General features: G+C 54.8%; 2 protein-coding genes across 2 annotated transcripts; both read left to right on the top strand.

Moving 5' to 3' along the window:
- The first annotated feature begins 719 nt into the window (after positions 1-719).
- LOC144248231 (serine/threonine-protein kinase PAK 3-like) lies at positions 720-8,545 on the top strand. The gene is made up of 14 exons (XM_085568015.1): positions 720-765; positions 1,146-1,259; positions 2,139-2,327; positions 3,718-3,731; positions 3,823-3,840; positions 4,830-4,971; positions 5,315-5,378; positions 6,007-6,055; positions 6,221-6,333; positions 6,523-6,640; positions 7,387-7,486; positions 7,771-7,967; positions 8,064-8,201; positions 8,444-8,545. Exons 1-14 carry the CDS (start codon positions 720-722, stop codon positions 8,543-8,545), a joined length of 1,404 nt encoding a protein of 467 aa, XP_085424141.1.
- A 1,413-nt stretch (positions 8,546-9,958) lies between these two features.
- Positions 9,959-17,766, top strand: LOC144248230 (serine/threonine-protein kinase PAK 3-like). Its single transcript, XM_085568016.1, has 14 exons — positions 9,959-10,004; positions 10,385-10,498; positions 11,378-11,566; positions 12,957-12,970; positions 13,062-13,079; positions 14,069-14,192; positions 14,536-14,599; positions 15,228-15,276; positions 15,442-15,554; positions 15,744-15,861; positions 16,608-16,707; positions 16,992-17,188; positions 17,285-17,422; positions 17,665-17,766. Exons 1-14 carry the CDS (start codon positions 9,959-9,961, stop codon positions 17,764-17,766), a joined length of 1,386 nt encoding a protein of 461 aa, XP_085424142.1.
- The last annotated feature ends 658 nt before the right edge of the window (positions 17,767-18,424 follow it).

The raw sequence follows: 18,424 nt of genomic DNA on the forward strand, positions 1-18,424 counted from the left end.
CTCAGGGGAGGGAAACGGGGATGGATCGTGCATAGGCAGAGCTTCAGCCATCCCCTGAGTTTTACGAGGAGCTCTGCTGTAGATAGGAAATGTAATGTTTTGAGGTTTTCTGAGCTTAGCTGTCTTTAGTTAGGACTAGAGACCATAGAAGGCTTCATTCATGAAGCATTGTTTAGAAAAGAGTAGAGTAGTGTTGATGTAGGGAAGCTCAGAATTATCCCTTAAGGAGAAATGAATGAATTGTCATCAGAAGAATTGAGCTATCCAAGAAGAATGTGGGATTGAGCAGATCTGGAGCAGGCATGTCCCACGAGTTGTCTGCCTGAACTGGCCACCTGGAGGAGGCCACCTGGAGGACAGATTGAGGAAGATGAAGATGGTGAAGTAACCAGGAGATGCTCTGTTCCAGCTCTTGCTTTCAGCATGACTGGCAATAAAACCTCTAAACCCCCCAGAGCCCTGGAGTGTTCCCTTGCGTGTCACGCTGTGCCTAAGCTGGTCAGTGCCTTCCAAGCTGTGCGCTGCGGACGGGCTCTCCCGTTCACGGCTTTGCGCTGCTTCCGAGAGGCCCAAGGCTCTCCCCCTTGCCAGAGTGGCCCTGGCCTGCCCCACACACCTTCCCCGACAGCTGCCCCACACCGCCCCACCTGCCTGGCTGAGATGTTCCCCACCGTGCCCTTGTGTCCCTCCGTGCCAGCTGCCCCTCACGCTGGGTCAGGATGAGGGACCTGGCCTGGCTGTCCCCCGTTTCCTGGCGGTCACTTGGTGCTGAGGAGTAAAGGAGGGTCGAAAGGGCACGTCTTCCTTACGCTTCCCTCTCTTGAACCTCTGGGGCACCAAAGCGCCCTGCTCAAGGGGGCCTGAGGGCCTACACTGGGCTTTCCATGCTACCGTGTCATTCCTCCTTCTCCAAAGCCCTACAATTTGCTGGTTGATGTGAGCGGACTTGGAAATGGGGAAAATGAGATGCTTTCCAATGGAGGCAATCCTTCTGGGTAACTACTGCAGTGTTTCAGCAAGAGAATTTGAAGATAGTGCTGGGCCTTGCATCAATTGCATTGATTTTGAAATGCCACCCTCAGCTTCTGAAGTGTGAGGAGCCCAGGGTAAAGCTCCTTGAAAGACTGGACTGTGCTGTCCACCAGCAGAGGACTTGCGGGTGCGGAGTCACCAGGAAAGCAAGTCTGGCATCCTTGTTCTACAGGTGAACCGAGTTGATTTCCAGAGGAGTTGCGTGCACTTTTCCGCCGTCTCACGCAGTAATTCCTTTCTGCTTTCAAGCTGGCTCCTGGGTCTAGCTGAAGATTTTAACAGAGAGGGGAATGACTACAACTCATTTTCATTGGGATGTGGCTGTGCAAGTGTCCGCCAGGAATCTTACAGGGAGCATGGAGCCTGGGCAAACATCTGTGAGACTGTGGCTTTGGCCTGTTCCAAAGGGCCCTTCCTTGGGCTCGACATCTGCAGGGAGTTGCAGAGCAGTGGGCTGCAGGCTGCTGCCAGAGCTCCAACACAACACAACTGTGGCAGCCCAGGAACCACTGCAGAGCTCCTGTGGTTGTTCTGAGGCTTTCAGTGGCCAGAGAAAGAGCAAGCAGGACAAGAGGAGCTTTGTGTCAAGAGCTAAGCCAGCATCTCCCTGCCACAAAAGGGAGGCCGTGCAGCAAACAGAGTGGGAGAAAAAATCAGCATGCACCGGTGTGCTCAAGAAGCATCTGCACACTGCAATACTCCTGGAAATTTATTTTCTTTGCTTCTTTTTCCCCCTACATGTCATGGAAGAAGCTGGCTTTTCAGAACCAACTAAGATGCCAGGGAGAAGAAGCACACTTGCTTTCTGTTCTTGCGTGCAGGCTGGGCCGCCGTGTCTTCCGAGTTGCCCTGGGACGCCTTGAGCTCTGGCTTATAGACTGGAAGGACATGTTCTGCTGCTTCACGACTGAGCAGAACTTCCCAGGCTTTTCTTTTGCGTCATCTGTACAGAAGGTTTGGTTGCTGGGCACAACAAACCCAGAGCAGCTGCTATTGTAAGGTCAAGGGAGCGGTGCCACGTCACAGTGCCGCGTCACAGCACAGCGATGTCCCGGTGAGCCCGAGGCCTGGTTGTCCAGAGCAGCTTTTCCGCTCGCTCCCTGCAGGAGGATCCCTGCGACCAAGGAGTTCTCAGCAGACGGCCTACACCCCGAGAGGAGTCTTGCTTTACCCCTTGGGTGGCATTCAGTGTGCGAAGCAGCAGAGCACGGCCAAAATGTTCGGGCAGGTCTGTGCCGCGGTTTGCACCATCTTTACCGTTGCTTATTCTGGATATTACCTGACCCACCTGACTCGTAAGTAAAGGTTTATCCTGGGGCTGGCGTCCCCTGGCTTTTGCTTCGCTCTGCTCCATTCGCCGCGGTAGTGACCGAGTTGATCAGGGAACAAAACTGCCGTTAGGATGCCACCAGTTTGGTAAATCTCCTGCCAGCAGCATCAGCTAAGAAGGGGGTATCTGTACTGGGTGGTAGGTGCAGAGCGTTTGCAATGTAATTTGCAGCCTGCAGCGCTTGCCTTCCCTCCCCGGGACAGCGCGTGGCAGTGGAGTGTGTCATTTCCTCAGCTTGCTGCTTCAACCAAGACAACCTGGAAATTGTAGACTCTGAGGGGAGATGCTCAGAAGTACTTCTCAAAACCCTGTGGCTCTCTCCAGGAGTGAAGGAAAGCCCCTTTTGCTCCAAATGCTGCCATTTAGAGGCCTTGGCTGTGTGCCTTGACCCTTTCTAGGCTGCGCCAAGGTAGCCATTCCCCTGGCGATGCAGCACAAACTCCAGTCCAGTTAGGGTTTGCTGCTGAAGGCAGGAGCTGTTCTGGGGCCGCTGCAGCGGAGAGCTGCCACAGCAAAGGGGCCCTTTGTGGAAGCTTTGCTGTTGTATTGTCTTCCAGCAATTGATGGGAATGGCTTGTGCATGCAATTAAAAAAACAATCTATAAAATACTGGGAAGAGAAGAGGAAAAACTGCTTGAGCTGTTGCATTTCCTTGGCCGTGTTTCTGTTTCTTTCCTGGCAAAAGAGGCCCAAACGTAGACAGCGCCTACTCTAGTGTCCTTGTTTGTTCTCTCGCTTGCTGTGGGAAAGGGCTCTTGCTCCTGGAGGCATGTTGGGAAAGGGAAATGCTCTCCGTTGGGAATGACTTGTGCTGTGGGAGCCCCCAGCAAAAGGCACTTTTCTAAGGGCCTCTGGTTCCTTTTCCCTTGCTCCCTGCAGGTCACCTCACACGTGGATGGAGAAAAGCCTGTGCTTTGGTGAGTGGCAAAGGAACCCCTGACGTTGCTGGCATGTTAGAACTGTGCAGCAAGCTGTGAGCTTGGCCTGTTGCAGTAGAGTGTAGAGTGCCAGCGTGGGAGGCTGAAGGAAAGGCCAGCTGCCTGGTGGCAGCAGCAGTAGCAAAGGGAGCACTGGCTCCTTCCTTATTTTCCCATCAAGAGCCTTTCAAGAGGTGAAAAGCAAATGTGACAGCTCCAAGGTGTCTTGCTGCTTCTAGCCAGCATGGAAGATCAAATGCACAGCAAGAGGCAGTAGCACCTCATTCAGCCATCTTCCGAGGGCTTTCATGACTCAGAATGCCACTTGTATCCAAGTCTATGATTTGCCCTTATTCTGGGTGCTTTCCCAGCGCAGTAGAAAGCAGCTGCTGCAAGGGTTGGCTGTTCCCAGTCTCTCTCACTTCTGTCTGTCTGCAGGGCTCAGCCGCAGGGTCAGCGCCTCGTCTGGCTGGCACTGTTACAGATGGAGAGGCTGAAGAGGAGCAAAACAGCAGCAAGCCTCCAGCTGCTGTCCCTCCACAGGCTGAACTTGCAGAGCCAGTAAGTGGCATCTGAGCCTGGCACTGCCTTGGATGCAGGGCCAAGCTTCAAGCCAGGCCTTCAAGCCCAGCCCTTGTTGCTTGCGGCTGAAGATGCTGGGGGCTGTGTGCCTGCCATGACCTAGTGCTGCTTCAGCCAAGCCAGGGAGCCCTGGCCAGTGGGTCCTGAACTTTGACACTTGAGCATCACTTTGCTGGGATGCTGAGAGGGCTCGAGAATGCCTCTTGGCATCAGACAAGAGGCAGCATTCAATTATTCCCAGCGTAGAAATGAGCCCCTTGTGCCCCCTGGCGATGCGGGCCGCCTGTGGCCAGCGGACAGAGCGATCCAAAGACTCAGCTGACAGCCTTGCAGGATATTTGGGAAACACTGGCCCCTGGAAGGGACAAGCCACACTCCATGGACTACTTAGGTTCAGGCATGATGTAGACTGCGCTTCACTTGCACATGGTCAGAGCAGGGTTTGGTGAGGAGAATCCTAGAGGGCTCTGCATTGTAAAGGGCGGGTGGGGCTCAGCAGGGCTGGAATGCAGCCCCGAAGGGCCGCCCCCTAATGCCTGAAATACAGAGGGGAAATCGGTGAAAGGGATCAGAGAAGGGACACGCTCTGGGCTTCTGCTCAGACAGTTGCATGCCAGCTCCAGGGTGATTTCATTGCCCAGGAAAACACAGGAGGAGGAAGAACCGCAACAAGGCTCTGGAGCCCTGCTCTGATCTCTGTGTGGATCTTTGCAAGCCCATCAATGGCTAGTTCCACTCGTCGTGCAGAAAGGCCAGCACGATGGAGCATGGAAGTGGCCATGAGGGGCTGTATCGAAGTAGCCTTAGTGGTTTTCCCATTGCCTTTGGGAAGGGGACGTCCAAAAGCCCCCAGCTGAGGAGGCCTGGCGGTGGCCGACAGCATCTTCCGAAGGCCTTGCTTTTGCCGTGTGCTCTCCGGGGCGTCTGTGCCAGCCGCCCTTCTGACGGGCAATCCTTTCTGGTCCCAGCTCAAGACAGGCTCTGCCATTCAACGTGCCGCTGGACCGGCATCGCCTGCAGCAGCCAGCTGTCCCCCAGCTGCCGGCACTTCATCCAGCAGCCCAGCCCAGCAGCCCGAGATGAGAGAGGAGCAGGGCCTGAAGACACTGAGTACGTCTGCCGTGTTTCTTGTCTGCCAGAGCAGTGCGTTGTCTGCCTGTCTCGGTGCAGGCTGCGCCAGAAGTTCCTCCTCGGTCTCAGAGGCGCTGAGGCCTCTCTGCAGAAGGTGTTGTTGTGCTTTGAGGCAGCGAGGGAGCTCTCGGGGTGTTCCTGCTGCCTCTGGGGGCACCTGGGCCTGGCTTGGCTCTGCCTGGGCTGCCTTTCGTGGCACGTCGCGAGTGACTGGCCCCAGGGAGCTCTCAAGCTCCTGACAGTGGGCATGCATTTTGGATTGTGTGGGCAGCAAGGCCTCCGGTTGAAAGTGAGCTCCTGGCACTGCTTTTGTCTCTCTCAGGGAGCATTGTGAGTCTGGGCGAGCCAATGAAGAAATACAGGGCATTTGAAGAACTTGGACGAGGGTAAGTGTGACGTCTGCTCCATAGAACAAACCGTGGGCCGGGTCTTCAGCTTGTGCAATATCCAGCGTGAAGTCAGGCCAGTTCCAAACGCGGTCAGCCTCGGGCTTTGCCTCCTGTCACCTCTCAGGACGGCTCAGTCAGAGCAGTCAGGAAGCATCAGCAAAGACAACTTGATGCAAGCGACGCCTTGCTTGCAGCAGTGAGGAGCAGGACCTGGAAGATCTCCTGGCCCTGTGTCTGTATGGCCTCCAAGGGCACCTTGCCACTCAAGAGCTGTCTGAGGACAGTTCTTGAAGGCAGTGTTTTCCAAGTTAGTCTTCTCCAGATGTAAGCCCACTTGCACACCTGTGCGCAAAGCCACACAGAGATCGAGCCCCCCTTCCACTGGAATGGAACCAAGTGGGCGTGTGCCTTGGAGATTTGCACGGGTCCTTGGTCTCCATGAGGGAGCTCCGTGTTCCCTGTCCGGCATGGCAGAGGGCTGGTGGGCTGCCGTGCTGCCGGCTGAAGAGACGCCGCAGCCAGGCGTTTTCTAAGGAGTCCAGGCAGCCTAGGGAGATCTCCTGCCTAGGCTTGCTTTCACTGCCAGGGCTATAAAGGGCTTTTTCTGCTGCCCTTTTCTTTCTAGGGGCTTTGGAGCTGTTTATAAAGCCCTCGACACCAGCACAGGACAACAGGTAAAGTGTCCATACCCGCGGCAGTTTCTCCCTAAGCTCTGCTGTCTGGCAACAGGGCAGTTTGGCACAGCTCACTGTGTCATGGCACGAGCGCTCGCTCCGTGTTCCTTGAGGTCTCGTGCAGGGAGCGACTTCTCAAGTTAATGGTGGCCAATGTCTTTGTAGGTGGCCATCAAGATAATGTCTCTTCAGGAGAAGATGTCTGAGGAGCTGGCTGTCAATGAAATCTTGGTGATGAGGGACAGCAGGAATCCCAATATTGTCAGCTACTTAGACAGGTTGGGGTATTCTCACGTCTATGTAGCTTTAGACATCTGCATGTGCACGGGAGGAGTTTGCAGCTGGCTTTCAGTAATCTCTTCTGGCATGTGTAGCTTGGAGAGCAGTTGCAAAAGCCTGGGTCAGGCCCTCGGGTGCCTGAGCCGTGCCCATTCCTCTCTCTCCATGCCGTGGTTTCCTTCTTTCAGCTACCTGGTGGATGCGGAGCTCTGGCTGGTGATGGAGTTCATGGACGGCGGCACGTTGTTCGATGTGCTCCGGGCAGTGTACCTGGAGGAAGGACAGATAGGCGCCGTCTGTCGGGAGGTGAGGCGTCCCGCTTGTGCTTCCCCTGGCCTGCCCAGGATGGTTCTTGTCAGCTGGTGGTTAAGGAGAGCAGAGATTTCTTGGCCCCGGCTTTCTTTTGGCGCTGCTCTCACGACACAGAGCAGAAGAAAGAGCATTAATCTGAAGGGAACTGCCTGCTGGAGTCCCCGCACGCCTTAGGCTCTGTTCTTGCACTCTTCCATGCTGTCCGTCCTCTGGCGCTCGTGCACACTCACTTGTTTCATTTCCTGGCTTGCTCCTCTCAGCTTTGCCTCTGAATGTTTGTCTGGAGCCTGTCCGTCTGTCCGACATTCCTTGACATTCTAAGCCCGCATGCGGGTGGCAGAATTTCAAGCCGAGGGCGAAGGAGATGTCCTCAGCTTCAAAGCACGGCATTGCAGCCCAGATGGCGAGGGATTCTGAAACAGGTCTAATGTGCTGCTTCCTCCTCTGCTGCCACAGGGCTTCCAATGAAATCGTTGCCATGCTGCTTGCCAGCCAAAGGTCACGTGCTTGGTACCAATGGCAGAATGGACTCGTGCAAGCTCAGATGCCTTCGCTTTGAAATATCCAAAGCACTTCTAAGAGTGTTGAAGCAGCAAGCTCTTGCTCTTGACAGCGCCGTGCTAGTGCTCCCTCCTTCACAATTCCCTGAGAAAGCTGTCAACCTCTTGGAGCCCTTTTCTTTCTTCTGGGATTAAATCAGATGCTGAATGTTAACTTTCCTTCCCTCCTTTCTCTCTCAGTGCCTGCAAGGACTGCATTTCCTTCATTCCCGCCAAGTCATCCACAGGGACATCAAAAGCGGCAACGTTCTCGTGGGCATGGACGGATCTGTCAAGCTGGGTGGGTATCGTCCCTGCTCAGGGGCAGCCTTCCCCGCGTGTGCTGTGGGGCTGCTTTTTGGTGACTGCCACTTCCCCAGAAGCGCTGCTCAGCCCGCGCGTGAATCGTGAGGGTGTTTCTGAAATGGCCAATGCCCTATTTCCCTGGCTCCAGCCACAGGGAAGGCAAGCTCAGCTGCCTTTTCAGCTAGACTGGGCATGGCCTTGGCAGGCTTGGAGTGGGCCATCCTTTAGGCCGGTTTGCCAGCGGTGGCTGGCTTTGACAGGCTTTGTTTTTCTCCTCAGCTGACTTTGGCCTCTGCGCTCAGCTCAGCCCTGAGCGCAGCAAGCGCAGCTCCAGAGTGGGCACTCCCAGCTGGATGGCCCCGGAAGTGGTGAGAGGAGAAGCCTACGGCCCCAAAGTGGACATCTGGTCCCTGGGGATCATGGGGCTGGAAATGGTGGAAGGGGAAGCTCCTTATGAGAGGATGGCCCGTGTCAGGGTAAGGTGCAGCTTAGAAAGGGGGCTCTGTGTGGAGAGAGCTGTTGTGGCTAGGAAAGGAGCAGCTAGAGTGCCCTCTTCCATCCATGTGTTGTAGGTTTTTGAACTGATAGAAACGAACGGGCCCCCGAAACTGCAGAACCCCAGGCACCACTCGGCTCTCCTGCGCGACTTTCTGCGCTGCTGCCTGCAGGCAGACCAGGACAGGCGCTGGTCTGCCCAGGAACTCCTGCAGGTGAGAAAAAGCAAAGGGGCAAAAAGCCCTGCCAGCTGAGGACACCTGCATCCAGGGATCAAGAGGAGTGTGGGCTGCGTGGGTGAGGCAGCTTCCAGGAGAGGAAGGCCCACGGGGAATGTGCTGCCCTCGGTCCTCTTGGTGTGTCTTTTGGGCAGCCAAGGAGTCCTGCTTGGGCCCGTGAGGATGTGCTCATGGAAAGTAACGGGGGTTCCCTTCTTTTTGGTTTTTCTTCCGGGCAGCATCCGTTTGTGACCTCAGGCGAGCCAGCCTCCAGCCTGGCTGCTCTGGTCACCTCAGCCAAGCAAGTGCTGGAAGACTGGAGAGGAGACGCTTGCGCCTGAGGAGGCCCTTGTGCCGTGCCAGCTCCGAGCAGGGGCAAGGGGATGTGTTGTGTTTGGGCAGAGATTCAGCCATCCCCTGACTTTTTAATAAGGGGCTGTGCTGTAGATAGGAAATGTAATGGTTCCGGAATTTTCTTAGTTTAGCTAGGTTCAACTTAAACCGTTGTTGGGTTTTTTTTTCATGAAAAGATTAACTTTTAAAAATTAAGGAAATTCAGGCAGAGAATTCAAAGGACTGTAGAATCTAGATAGCTTAGATAGTAGAGGATAGTTTAGCTTAGAATATAGTCTTGTTAATTTAGGTAAGTTCTGAGCTCTCTTTTAAGTAGAAAAGAAGGAATTGTCATAATCAGAATTAAGCTGTGAGAGGAAAAGCTGTGATGCAGCAGAAGTGCACTGTGCAGGCGCTACAAGCTGTCAGCCTGATCAGGCCAGCTGCCGGGCAGAATGATAAAGATGCAGAAGTAGTGAGGGGACACTTTGTTTCAGCCAGAGTGGCAATAAAACTCTGACATAGGCCGAGCGTTGGAAGACTCCCTTCCTTGCCATGCTCTAGCTAAGCTGGACAGTCCCTTGCAGAGGCCCAGAGATCACGCTGAGGTAAGCAGCTTTGCTTACCGCAAGTGGGGAAAGCAAGTGCAGGAAAACTGGCGTGCAGACGCCTGCGCCTGAGGAGGCCCTCGTGCCCTGCCAGCTCAGGGGAGGGAAACGGGGATGGATCGTGCATAGGCAGAGCTTCAGCCATCCCCTGAGTTTTACGAGGAGCTCTGCTGTAGATAGGAAATGTAATGTTTTGAGGTTTTCTGAGCTTAGCTGTCTTTAGTTAGGACTAGAGACCATAGAAGGCTTCATTCATGAAGCATTGTTTAGAAAAGAGTAGAGTAGTGTTGATGTAGGGAAGCTCAGAATTATCCCTTAAGGAGAAATGAATGAATTGTCATCAGAAGAATTGAGCTATCCAAGAAGAATGTGGGATTGAGCAGATCTGGAGCAGGCATGTCCCACGAGTTGTCTGCCTGAACTGGCCACCTGGAGGAGGCCACCTGGAGGACAGATTGAGGAAGATGAAGATGGTGAAGTAACCAGGAGATGCTCTGTTCCAGCTCTTGCTTTCAGCATGACTGGCAATAAAACCTCTAAACCCCCCAGAGCCCTGGAGTGTTCCCTTGCGTGTCACGCTGTGCCTAAGCTGGTCAGTGCCTTCCAAGCTGTGCGCTGCGGACGGGCTCTCCCGTTCACGGCTTTGCACTGCTTCCGAGCGGCCCAAGGCTCTCCCCCTTGCCAGAGTGGCCCTGGCCTGCCCCACACACCTTCCCCGACAGCTGCCCCACACCGCCCCACCTGCCTGGCTGAGATGTTCCCCACCGTGCCCTTGTGTCCCTCCGTGCCAGCTGCCCCTCACGCTGGGTTAGGATGAGGGACCTGGCCTGGCTGTCCCCCGTTTCCTGGCGGTCACTTGGTGCTGAGGAGTAAAGGAGGGTCGAAAGGGCACGTCTTCCTTACGCTTCCCTCTCTTGAACCTCTGGGGCACCAAAGCGCCCTGCTCAAGGGGGCCTGAGGGCCTACACTGGGCTTTCCATGCTACCGTGTCATTCCTCCTTCTCCAAAGCCCTACAATTTGCTGGTTGATGTGAGCAGACTTGGAAATGGGGAAAATGAGATGCTTTCCAATGGAGGCAATCCTTCTGGGTAACTACTGCAGTGTTTCAGCAAGAGAATTTGAAGATAGTGCTGGGCCTTGCATCAATTGCATTGATTTTGAAATGCCACCCTCAGCTTCTGAAGTGTGAGGAGCCCAGGGTAAAGCTCCATGAAAGACTGGACTGTGCTGTCCACCAGCAGAGGACTTGCGGGTGCGGAGTCACCAGGAAAGCAAGTCTGGCATCCTTGTTCTACAGGTGAACCGAGTTGATTTCCAGAGGAGTTGCGTGCACTTTTCCGCCGTCTCACGCAGTAATTCCTTTCTGCTTTCAAGCTGGCTCCTGGGTCTAGCTGAAGATTTTAACAGAGAGGGGAATGACTACAACTCATTTTCATTGGGATGTGGCTGTGCAAGTGTCCGCCAGGAATCTTACAGGGAGCATGGAGCCTGGGCAAACATCTGTGAGACTGTGGCTTTGGCCTGTTCCAAAGGGCCCTTCCTTGGGCTCAACATCTGCAGGGCATTGCAGAGCAGTGGGCTGCAGGCTGCTGCCAGAGCTCCAACACAACACAACTGTGGCAGCCCAGGAACCACTGCAGAGCTCCTGTGGTTGTTCTGAGGCTTTCAGTGGCCAGAGAAAGAGCAAGCAGGACAAGAGGAGCTTTGTGTCAAGAGCTAAGCCAGCATCTCCCTGCCACAAAAGGGAGGCCGTGCAGCAAACAGAGTGGGAGAAAAAATCAGCATGCACCGGTGTGCTCAAGAAGCATCTGCACACTGCAATACTCCTGGAAATTTATTTTCTTTGCTTCTTTTTCCCCCTACATGTCATGGAAGAAGCTGGCTTTTCAGAACCAACTAAGATGCCAGGGAGAAGAAGCACACTTGCTTTCTGTTCTTGCGTGCAGGCTGGGCCGCCGTGTCTTCCGAGTTGCCCTGGGACGCCTTGAGCTCTGGCTTATAGACTGGAAGGACATGTTCTGCTGCTTCACGACTGAGCAGAACTTCCCAGGCTTTTCTTTTGCGTCATCTGTACAGAAGGTTTGGTTGCTGGGCACAACAAACCCAGAGCAGCTGCTATTGTGAGGTCAAGGGAGCGGTGCCACGTCACAGTGCCGCGTCACAGCACAGCGATGTCCCGGTGAGCCCGAGGCCTGGTTGTCCAGAGCAGCTTTTCCGCTCGCTCCCTGCAGGAGGATCCCTGCGACCAAGGAGTTCTCAGCAGACGGCCTGCACCCCGAGAGGAGTCTTGCTTTACCCCTTGGGTGGCATTCAGTGTGCGAAGCAGCAGAGCACGGCCAAAATGTTCGGGCAGGTCTGTGCCGCGGTTTGCACCATCTTTACCGTTGCTTATTCTGGATATTACCTGACCCACCTGACTCGTAAGTAAAGGTTTATCCTGGGGCTGGCGTCCCCTGGCTTTTGCTTCGCTCTGCTCCATTCGCCGCGGTAGTGACCGAGTTGATCAGGGAACAAAACTGCCGTTAGGATGCCACCAGTTTGGTAAATCTCCTGCCAGCAGCATCAGCTAAGAAGGGGGTATCTGTACTGGGTGGTAGGTGCAGAGCGTTTGCAATGTAATTTGCAGCCTGCAGCGCTTGCCTTCCCTCCCCGGGACAGCGCGTGGCAGTGGAGTGTGTCATTTCCTCAGCTTGCTGCTTCAACCAAGACAACCTGGAAATTATAGACTCTGAGGGGAGATGCTCAGAAGTACTTCTCAAAACCCTGTGGCTCTCTCCAGGAGTGAAGGAAAGCCCCTTTTGCTCCAAATGCTGCCATTTAGAGGCCTTGGCTGTGTGCCTTGACCCTTTCTAGGCTGCGCCAAGGTAGCCATTCCCCTGGCGATGCAGCACAAACTCCAGTCCAGTTAGGGTTTGCTGCTGAAGGCAGGAGCTGTTCTGGGGCCGCTGCAGCGGAGAGCTGCCACAGCAAAGGGGCCCTTTGTGGAAGCTTTGCTGTTGTATTGTCTTCCAGCAATTGATGGGAATGGCTTGTGCATGCAATTAAAAAAACGATCTATAAAATACTGGGAAGAGAAGAGGAAAAACTGCTTGAGCTGTTGCATTTCCTTGGCCGTGTTTCTGTTTCTTTCCTGGCAAAAGAGGCCCAAACGTAGACAGCGCCTACTCTAGTGTCCTTGTTTGTTCTCTCGCTTGCTGTGGGAAAGGGCTCTTGCTCCTGGAGGCATGTTGGGAAAGGGAAATGCTCTCCGTTGGGAATGACTTGTGCTGTGGGAGCCCCCAGCAAAAGGCACTTTTCTAAGGGCCTCTGGTTCCTTTTCCCTTGCTCCCTGCAGGTCACCTCACACGTGGATGGAGAAAAGCCTGTGCTTTGGTGAGTGGCAAAGGAACCCCTGACGTTGCTGGCATGTTAGAACTGTGCAGCAAGCTGTGAGCTTGGCCTGTTGCAGTAGAGTGTAGAGTGCCAGCGTGGGAGGCTGAAGGAAAGGCCAGCTGCCTGGTGGCAGCAGCAGTAGCAAAGGGAGCACTGGCTCCTTCCTTATTTTCCCATCAAGAGCCTTTCAAGAGGTGAAAAGCAAATGTGACAGCTCCAAGGTGTCTTGCTGCTTCTAGCCAGCATGGAAGATCAAATGCACAGCAAGAGGCAGTAGCACCTCATTCAGCCATCTTCCGAGGGCTTTCATGACTCAGAATGCCACTTGTATCCAAGTCTATGATTTGCCCTTATTCTGGGTGCTTTCCCAGCGCAGTAGAAAGCAGCTGCTGCAAGGGTTGGCTGTTCCCAGTCTCTCTCACTTCTGTCTGTCTGCAGGGCTCAGCCGCAGGGTCAGCGCCTCGTCTGGCTGGCACTGTTACAGATGGAGAGGCTGAAGAGGAGCAAAACAGCAGCAAGCCTCCAGCTGCTGTCCCTCCACAGGCTGAACTTGCAGAGCCAGTAAGTGGCATCTGAGCCTGGCACTGCCTTGGATGCAGGGCCAAGCTTCAAGCCAGGCCTTCAAGCCCAGCCCTTGTTGCTTGCGGCTGAAGATGCTGGGGGCTGTGTGCCTGCCATGACCTAGTGCTGCTTCAGCCAAGCCAGGGAGCCCTGGCCAGTGGGTCCTGAACTTTGACACTTGAGCATCACTTTGCTGGGATGCTGAGAGGGCTCGAGAATGCCTCTTGGCATCAGACAAGAGGCAGCATTCAATTATTCCCAGCGTAGAAATGAGCCCCTTGTGCCCCCTGGCGATGCGGGCCGCCTGTGGCCAGCGGACAGAGCGGTCCAAAGACTCAGCTGACAGCCTTGCAGGATATTTGGGAAACACTGGCCCCTGGAAGGGACAAGCCACACTCCATGGACTACTTAGGTTCAGGCATGATGTAGACTGTGCTTCACTTGCACATGGTCAGAGCAGGGTTTGGTGAGGAGAATCCTAGAGGGCTCTGCATTGTAAAGGGCGGGTGGGGCTCAGCAGGGCTGGAATGCAGCCCCGAAGGGCCGCCCCCTAATGCCTGAAATACAGAGGGGAAATCGGTGAAAGGGATCAGAGAAGGGACACGCTCTGGGCTTCTGCTCAGACAGTTGCATGCCAGCTCCAGGGTGATTTCATTGCCCAGGAAAACACAGGAGGAGGAAGAACCGCAACAAGGCTCTGGAGCCCTGCTCTGATCTCTGTGTGGATCTTTGCAAGCCCATCAATGGCTAGTTCCACTCGTCGTGCAGAAAGGCCAGCACGATGGAGCATGGAAGTGGCCATGAGGGGCTGTATCGAAGTAGCCTTAGTGGTTTTCCCATTGCCTTTGGGAAGGGGACGTCCAAAAGCCCCCAGCTGAGGAGGCCTGGCGGTGGCCGACAGCATCTTCCGAAGGCCTTGCTTTTGCCGTGTGCTCTCCGGGGCGTCTGTGCCAGCCGCCCTTCTGACGGGCAATCCTTTCTGGTCCCAGCTCAAGACAGGCTCTGCCATTCAACGTGCCGCTGGACCGGCATCGCCTGCAGCAGCCGGCACTTCATCCAGCAGCCCAGCCCAGCAGCCCGAGATGAGAGAGGAGCAGGGCCTGAAGACACTGAGTACGTCTGCCGTGTTTCTTGTCTGCCAGAGCAGTGCGTTGTCTGCCTGTCTCGGTGCAGGCTGCGCCAGAAGTTCCTCCTCGGTCTCAGAGGCGCTGAGGCCTCTCTGCAGAAGCTGTTGTTGTGCTTTGAGGCAGCGAGGGAGCACTCGGGGTGTTCCTGCTGCCTCTGGGGACAGCTGAGCCTGGCTTGGCTCTGCCTGGGCTGCCTTTTGTGGCACGTCGCGAGTGACTGGCCCCAGGGAGCTCTCAAGCTCCTGACAGTGGGCATGCATTTTGGATTGTGTGGGCAGCAAGGCCTCCGGTTGAAAGTGAGCTCCTGGCACTGCTTTTGTCTCTCTCAGGGAGCATTGTGAGTCTGGGCGAGCCAATGAAGAAATACAGGGCATTTGAAGAACTTGGACGAGGGTAAGTGTGACGTCTGCTCCATAGAACAAACCGTGGGCCGGGTCTTCAGCTTGTGCAATATCCAGCGTGAAGTCAGGCCAGTTCCAAACGCGGTCAGCCTCGGGCTTTGCCTCCTGTCACCTCTCAGGACGGCTCAGTCAGAGCAGTCAGGAAGCATCAGCAAAGACAACTTGATGCAAGCGACGCCTTGCTTGCAGCAGTGAGGAGCAGGACCTGGAAGATCTCCTGGCCCTGTGTCTGTATGGCCTCCAAGGGCACCTTGCCACTCAAGAGCTGTCTGAGGACAGTTCTTGAAGGCAGTGTTTTCCAAGTTAGTCTTCTCCAGATGTAAGCCCACTTGCACACCTGTGCGCAAAGCCACACAGAGATCGAGCCCCCCTTCCACTGGAATGGAACCAAGTGGGCGTGTGCCTTGGAGATTTGCACGGGTCCTTGGTCTCCATGAGGGAGCTCCGTGTTCCCTGTCCGGCATGGCAGAGGGCTGGTGGGCTGCCGTGCTGCCGGCTGAAGAGACGCCGCAGCCAGGCGTTTTCTAAGGAGTCCAGGCAGCCTAGGGAGATCTCCTGCCTAGGCTTGCTTTCACTGCCAGGGCTATAAAGGGCTTTTTCTGCTGCCCTTTTCTTTCTAGGGGCTTTGGAGCTGTTTATAAAGCCCTCGACACCAGCACAGGACAACAGGTAAAGTGTCCATACCCACGGCAGTTTCTCCCTAAGCTCTGCTGTCTGGCACCAGGGCAGTTTGGCACAGCTCACTGTGTCATGGCACGAGCGCTCGCTCTGTGTTCCTTGAGGTCTCGTGCAGGGAGCGACTTCTCAAGTTAATGGTCGCCAATGTCTTTGTAGGTGGCCATCAAGATAATGTCTCTTCAGGAGAAGATGTCTGAGGAGCTGGCTGTCAATGAAATCTTGGTGATGAGGGACAGCAGGAATCCCAATATTGTCAGCTACTTAGACAGGTTGGGGTATTCTCACGTCTATGTAGCTTTAGACATCTGCATGTGCACGGGAGGAGTTTGCAGCTGGCTTTCAGTAATCTCTTCTGGCATGTGTAGCTTGGAGAGCAGTTGCAAAAGCCTGGGTCAGGCCCTCGGGTGCCTGAGCCGTGCCCATTCCTCTCTCTCCATGCCGTGGTTTCCTTCTTTCAGCTACCTGGTGGATGCGGAGCTCTGGCTGGTGATGGAGTTCATGGACGGCGGCACGTTGTTCGATGTGCTCCGGGCAGTGTACCTGGAGGAAGGACAGATTGGCGCCGTCTGTCGGGAGGTGAGGCGTCCCGCTTGTGCTTCCCCTGGCCTGCCCAGGATGGTTCTTGTCAGCTGGTGGTTAAGGAGAGCAGAGATTTCTTGGCCCCGGCTTTCTTTTGGCGCTGCTCTCACGACACAGAGCAGAAGAAAGAGCATTAATCTGAAGGGAACTGCCTGCTGGAGTCCCCGCACGCCTTAGGCTCTGTTCTTGCACTCTTCCATGCTGTCCGTCCTCTGGCGCTCGTGCACACTCACTTGTTTCATTTCCTGGCTTGCTCCTCTCAGCTTTGCCTCTGAATGTTTGTCTGGAGCCTGTCCGTCTGTCCGACATTCCTTGACATTCTAAGCCCGCATGCGGGTGGCAGAATTTCAAGCCGAGGGCGAAGGAGATGTCCTCAGCTTCAAAGCACGGCATTGCAGCCCAGATGGCGAGGGATTCTGAAACAGGTCTAATGTGCTGCTTCCTCCTCTGCTGCCACAGGGCTTCCAATGAAATCGTTGCCATGCTGCTTGCCAGCCAAAGGTCACGTGCTTGGTACCAATGGCAGGATGGACTCGTGCAAGCTCAGATGCCTTCGCTTTGAAATATCCAAAGCACTTCTAAGAGTGTTGAAGCAGCAAGCTCTTGCTCTTGACAGCGCCGTGCTAGTGCTCCCTCCTTCACAATTCCCTGAGAAAGCTGTCAACCTCTTGGAGCCCTTTTCTTTCTTCTGGGATTAAATCAGATGCTGAATGTTAACTTTCCTTCCCTCCTTTCTCTCTCAGTGCCTGCAAGGACTGCATTTCCTTCATTCCCGCCAAGTCATCCACAGGGACATCAAAAGCGGCAACGTTCTCGTGGGCATGGACGGATCTGTCAAGCTGGGTGGGTATCGTCCCTGCTCAGGGGCAGCCTTCCCCGCGTGTGCTGTGGGGCTGCTTTTTGGTGACTGCCACTTCCCCAGAAGCGCTGCTCAGCCAGCGCGTGAATCGTGAGGGTGTTTCTGAAATGGCCAATGCCCTATTTCCCTGGCTCCAGCCACAGGGAAGGCAAGCTCAGCTGCCTTTTCAGCTAGACTGGGCATGGCCTTGGCAGGCTTGGAGTGGGCCATCCTTTAGGCCGGTTTGCCAGCGGTGGCTGGCTTTGACAGGCTTTGTTTTTCACCTGAGCTGACTTTGGCCTCTGCGCTCAGCTCAGCCCTGAGCGCAGCAAGCGCAGCTCCAGAGTGGGCACTCCCAGCTGGATGGCCCCGGAAGTGGTGAGAGGAGAAGCCTACGGCCCCAAAGTGGACATCTGGTCCCTGGGGATCATGGGGCTGGAAATGGTGGAAGGGGAAGCTCCTTATGAGAGGATGGCCCGTGTCAGGGTAAGGTGCAGCTTAGAAAGGGGGCTCTGTGTGGAGAGAGCTGTTGTGGCTAGGAAAGGAGCAGCTAGAGTGCCCTCTTCCATCCATGTGTTGTAGGTTTTTGAACTGATAGAAACGAACGGGCCCCCGAAACTGCAGAACCCCAGGCACCACTCGGCTCTCCTGCGCGACTTTCTGCGCTGCTGCCTGCAGGCAGACCAGGACAGGCGCTGGTCTGCCCAGGAACTCCTGCAGGTGAGAAAAAGCAAAGGGGCAAAAAGCCCTGCCAGCTGAGGACACCTGCATCCAGGGATCAAGAGGAGTGTGGGCTGCGTGGGTGAGGCAGCTTCCAGGAGAGGAAGGCCCACGGGGAATGTGCTGCCCTCGGTCCTCTTGGTGTGTCTTTTGGGCAGCCAAGGAGTCCTGCTTGGGCCCGTGAGGATGTGCTCATGGAAAGTAACGGGGGTTCCCTTCTTTTTGGTTTTTCTTCCGGGCAGCATCCGTTTGTGACCTCAGGCGAGCCAGCCTCCAGCCTGGCTGCTCTGGTCACCTCAGCCAAGCAAGTGCTGGAAGACTGGAGAGGAGACGCTTGCGCCTGAGGAGGCCTTTGTGCCGTGCCAGCTCTGAGCAGGGGCAAGGGGATGTGTTGTGTTTGGGCAGAGATTCAGCCATCCCCTGACTTTTTAATAAGGGGCTGTGCTGTAGATAGGAAATGTAATGGTTCCGAAATTTTCTTAGTTTAGCTAGGTTCAACTTAAACCGTTGTTGGGTTTTTTTTTCATGAAAAGATTAACTTTTAAAAATTAAGGAAATTCAGGCAGAGAATTCAAAGGACTGTAGAATCTAGATAGCTTAGATAGTAGAGGATAGTTTAGCTTAGAATATAGTCTTGTTAATTTAGGTAAGTTCTGAGCTCTCTTTTAAGTAGAAAAGAAGGAATTGTCATAATCAGAATTAAGCTGTGAGAGGAAAAGCTGTGATGCAGCAGAAGTGCACTGTGCAGGCGCTACAAGCTGTCAGCCTGATCAGGCCAGCTGCCGGGCAGAATGATAAAGATGCAGAAGTAGTGAGGGGACACTTTGTTTCAGCCAGAGTGGCAATAAAACTCTGACATAGGCCGAGCGTTGGAAGACTCCCTTCCTTGCCATGCTCTAGCTAAGCTGGACAGTCTCTTGCAGAGGCCCAGAGATCACGCTGAGGTAAGCAGCTTTGCTTACCGCAAGTGGGGAAAGCAAGTGCAGGAAAACTGGCGTGCAG

The sequence above is a fragment of the Lonchura striata genome, chromosome Z (assembly GCF_050655825.1).
Source record: "Lonchura striata isolate lonStrDom1 chromosome Z, ASM5065582v1, whole genome shotgun sequence".
NCBI classification, from domain to species: domain Eukaryota; kingdom Metazoa; phylum Chordata; class Aves; order Passeriformes; family Estrildidae; genus Lonchura; species Lonchura striata.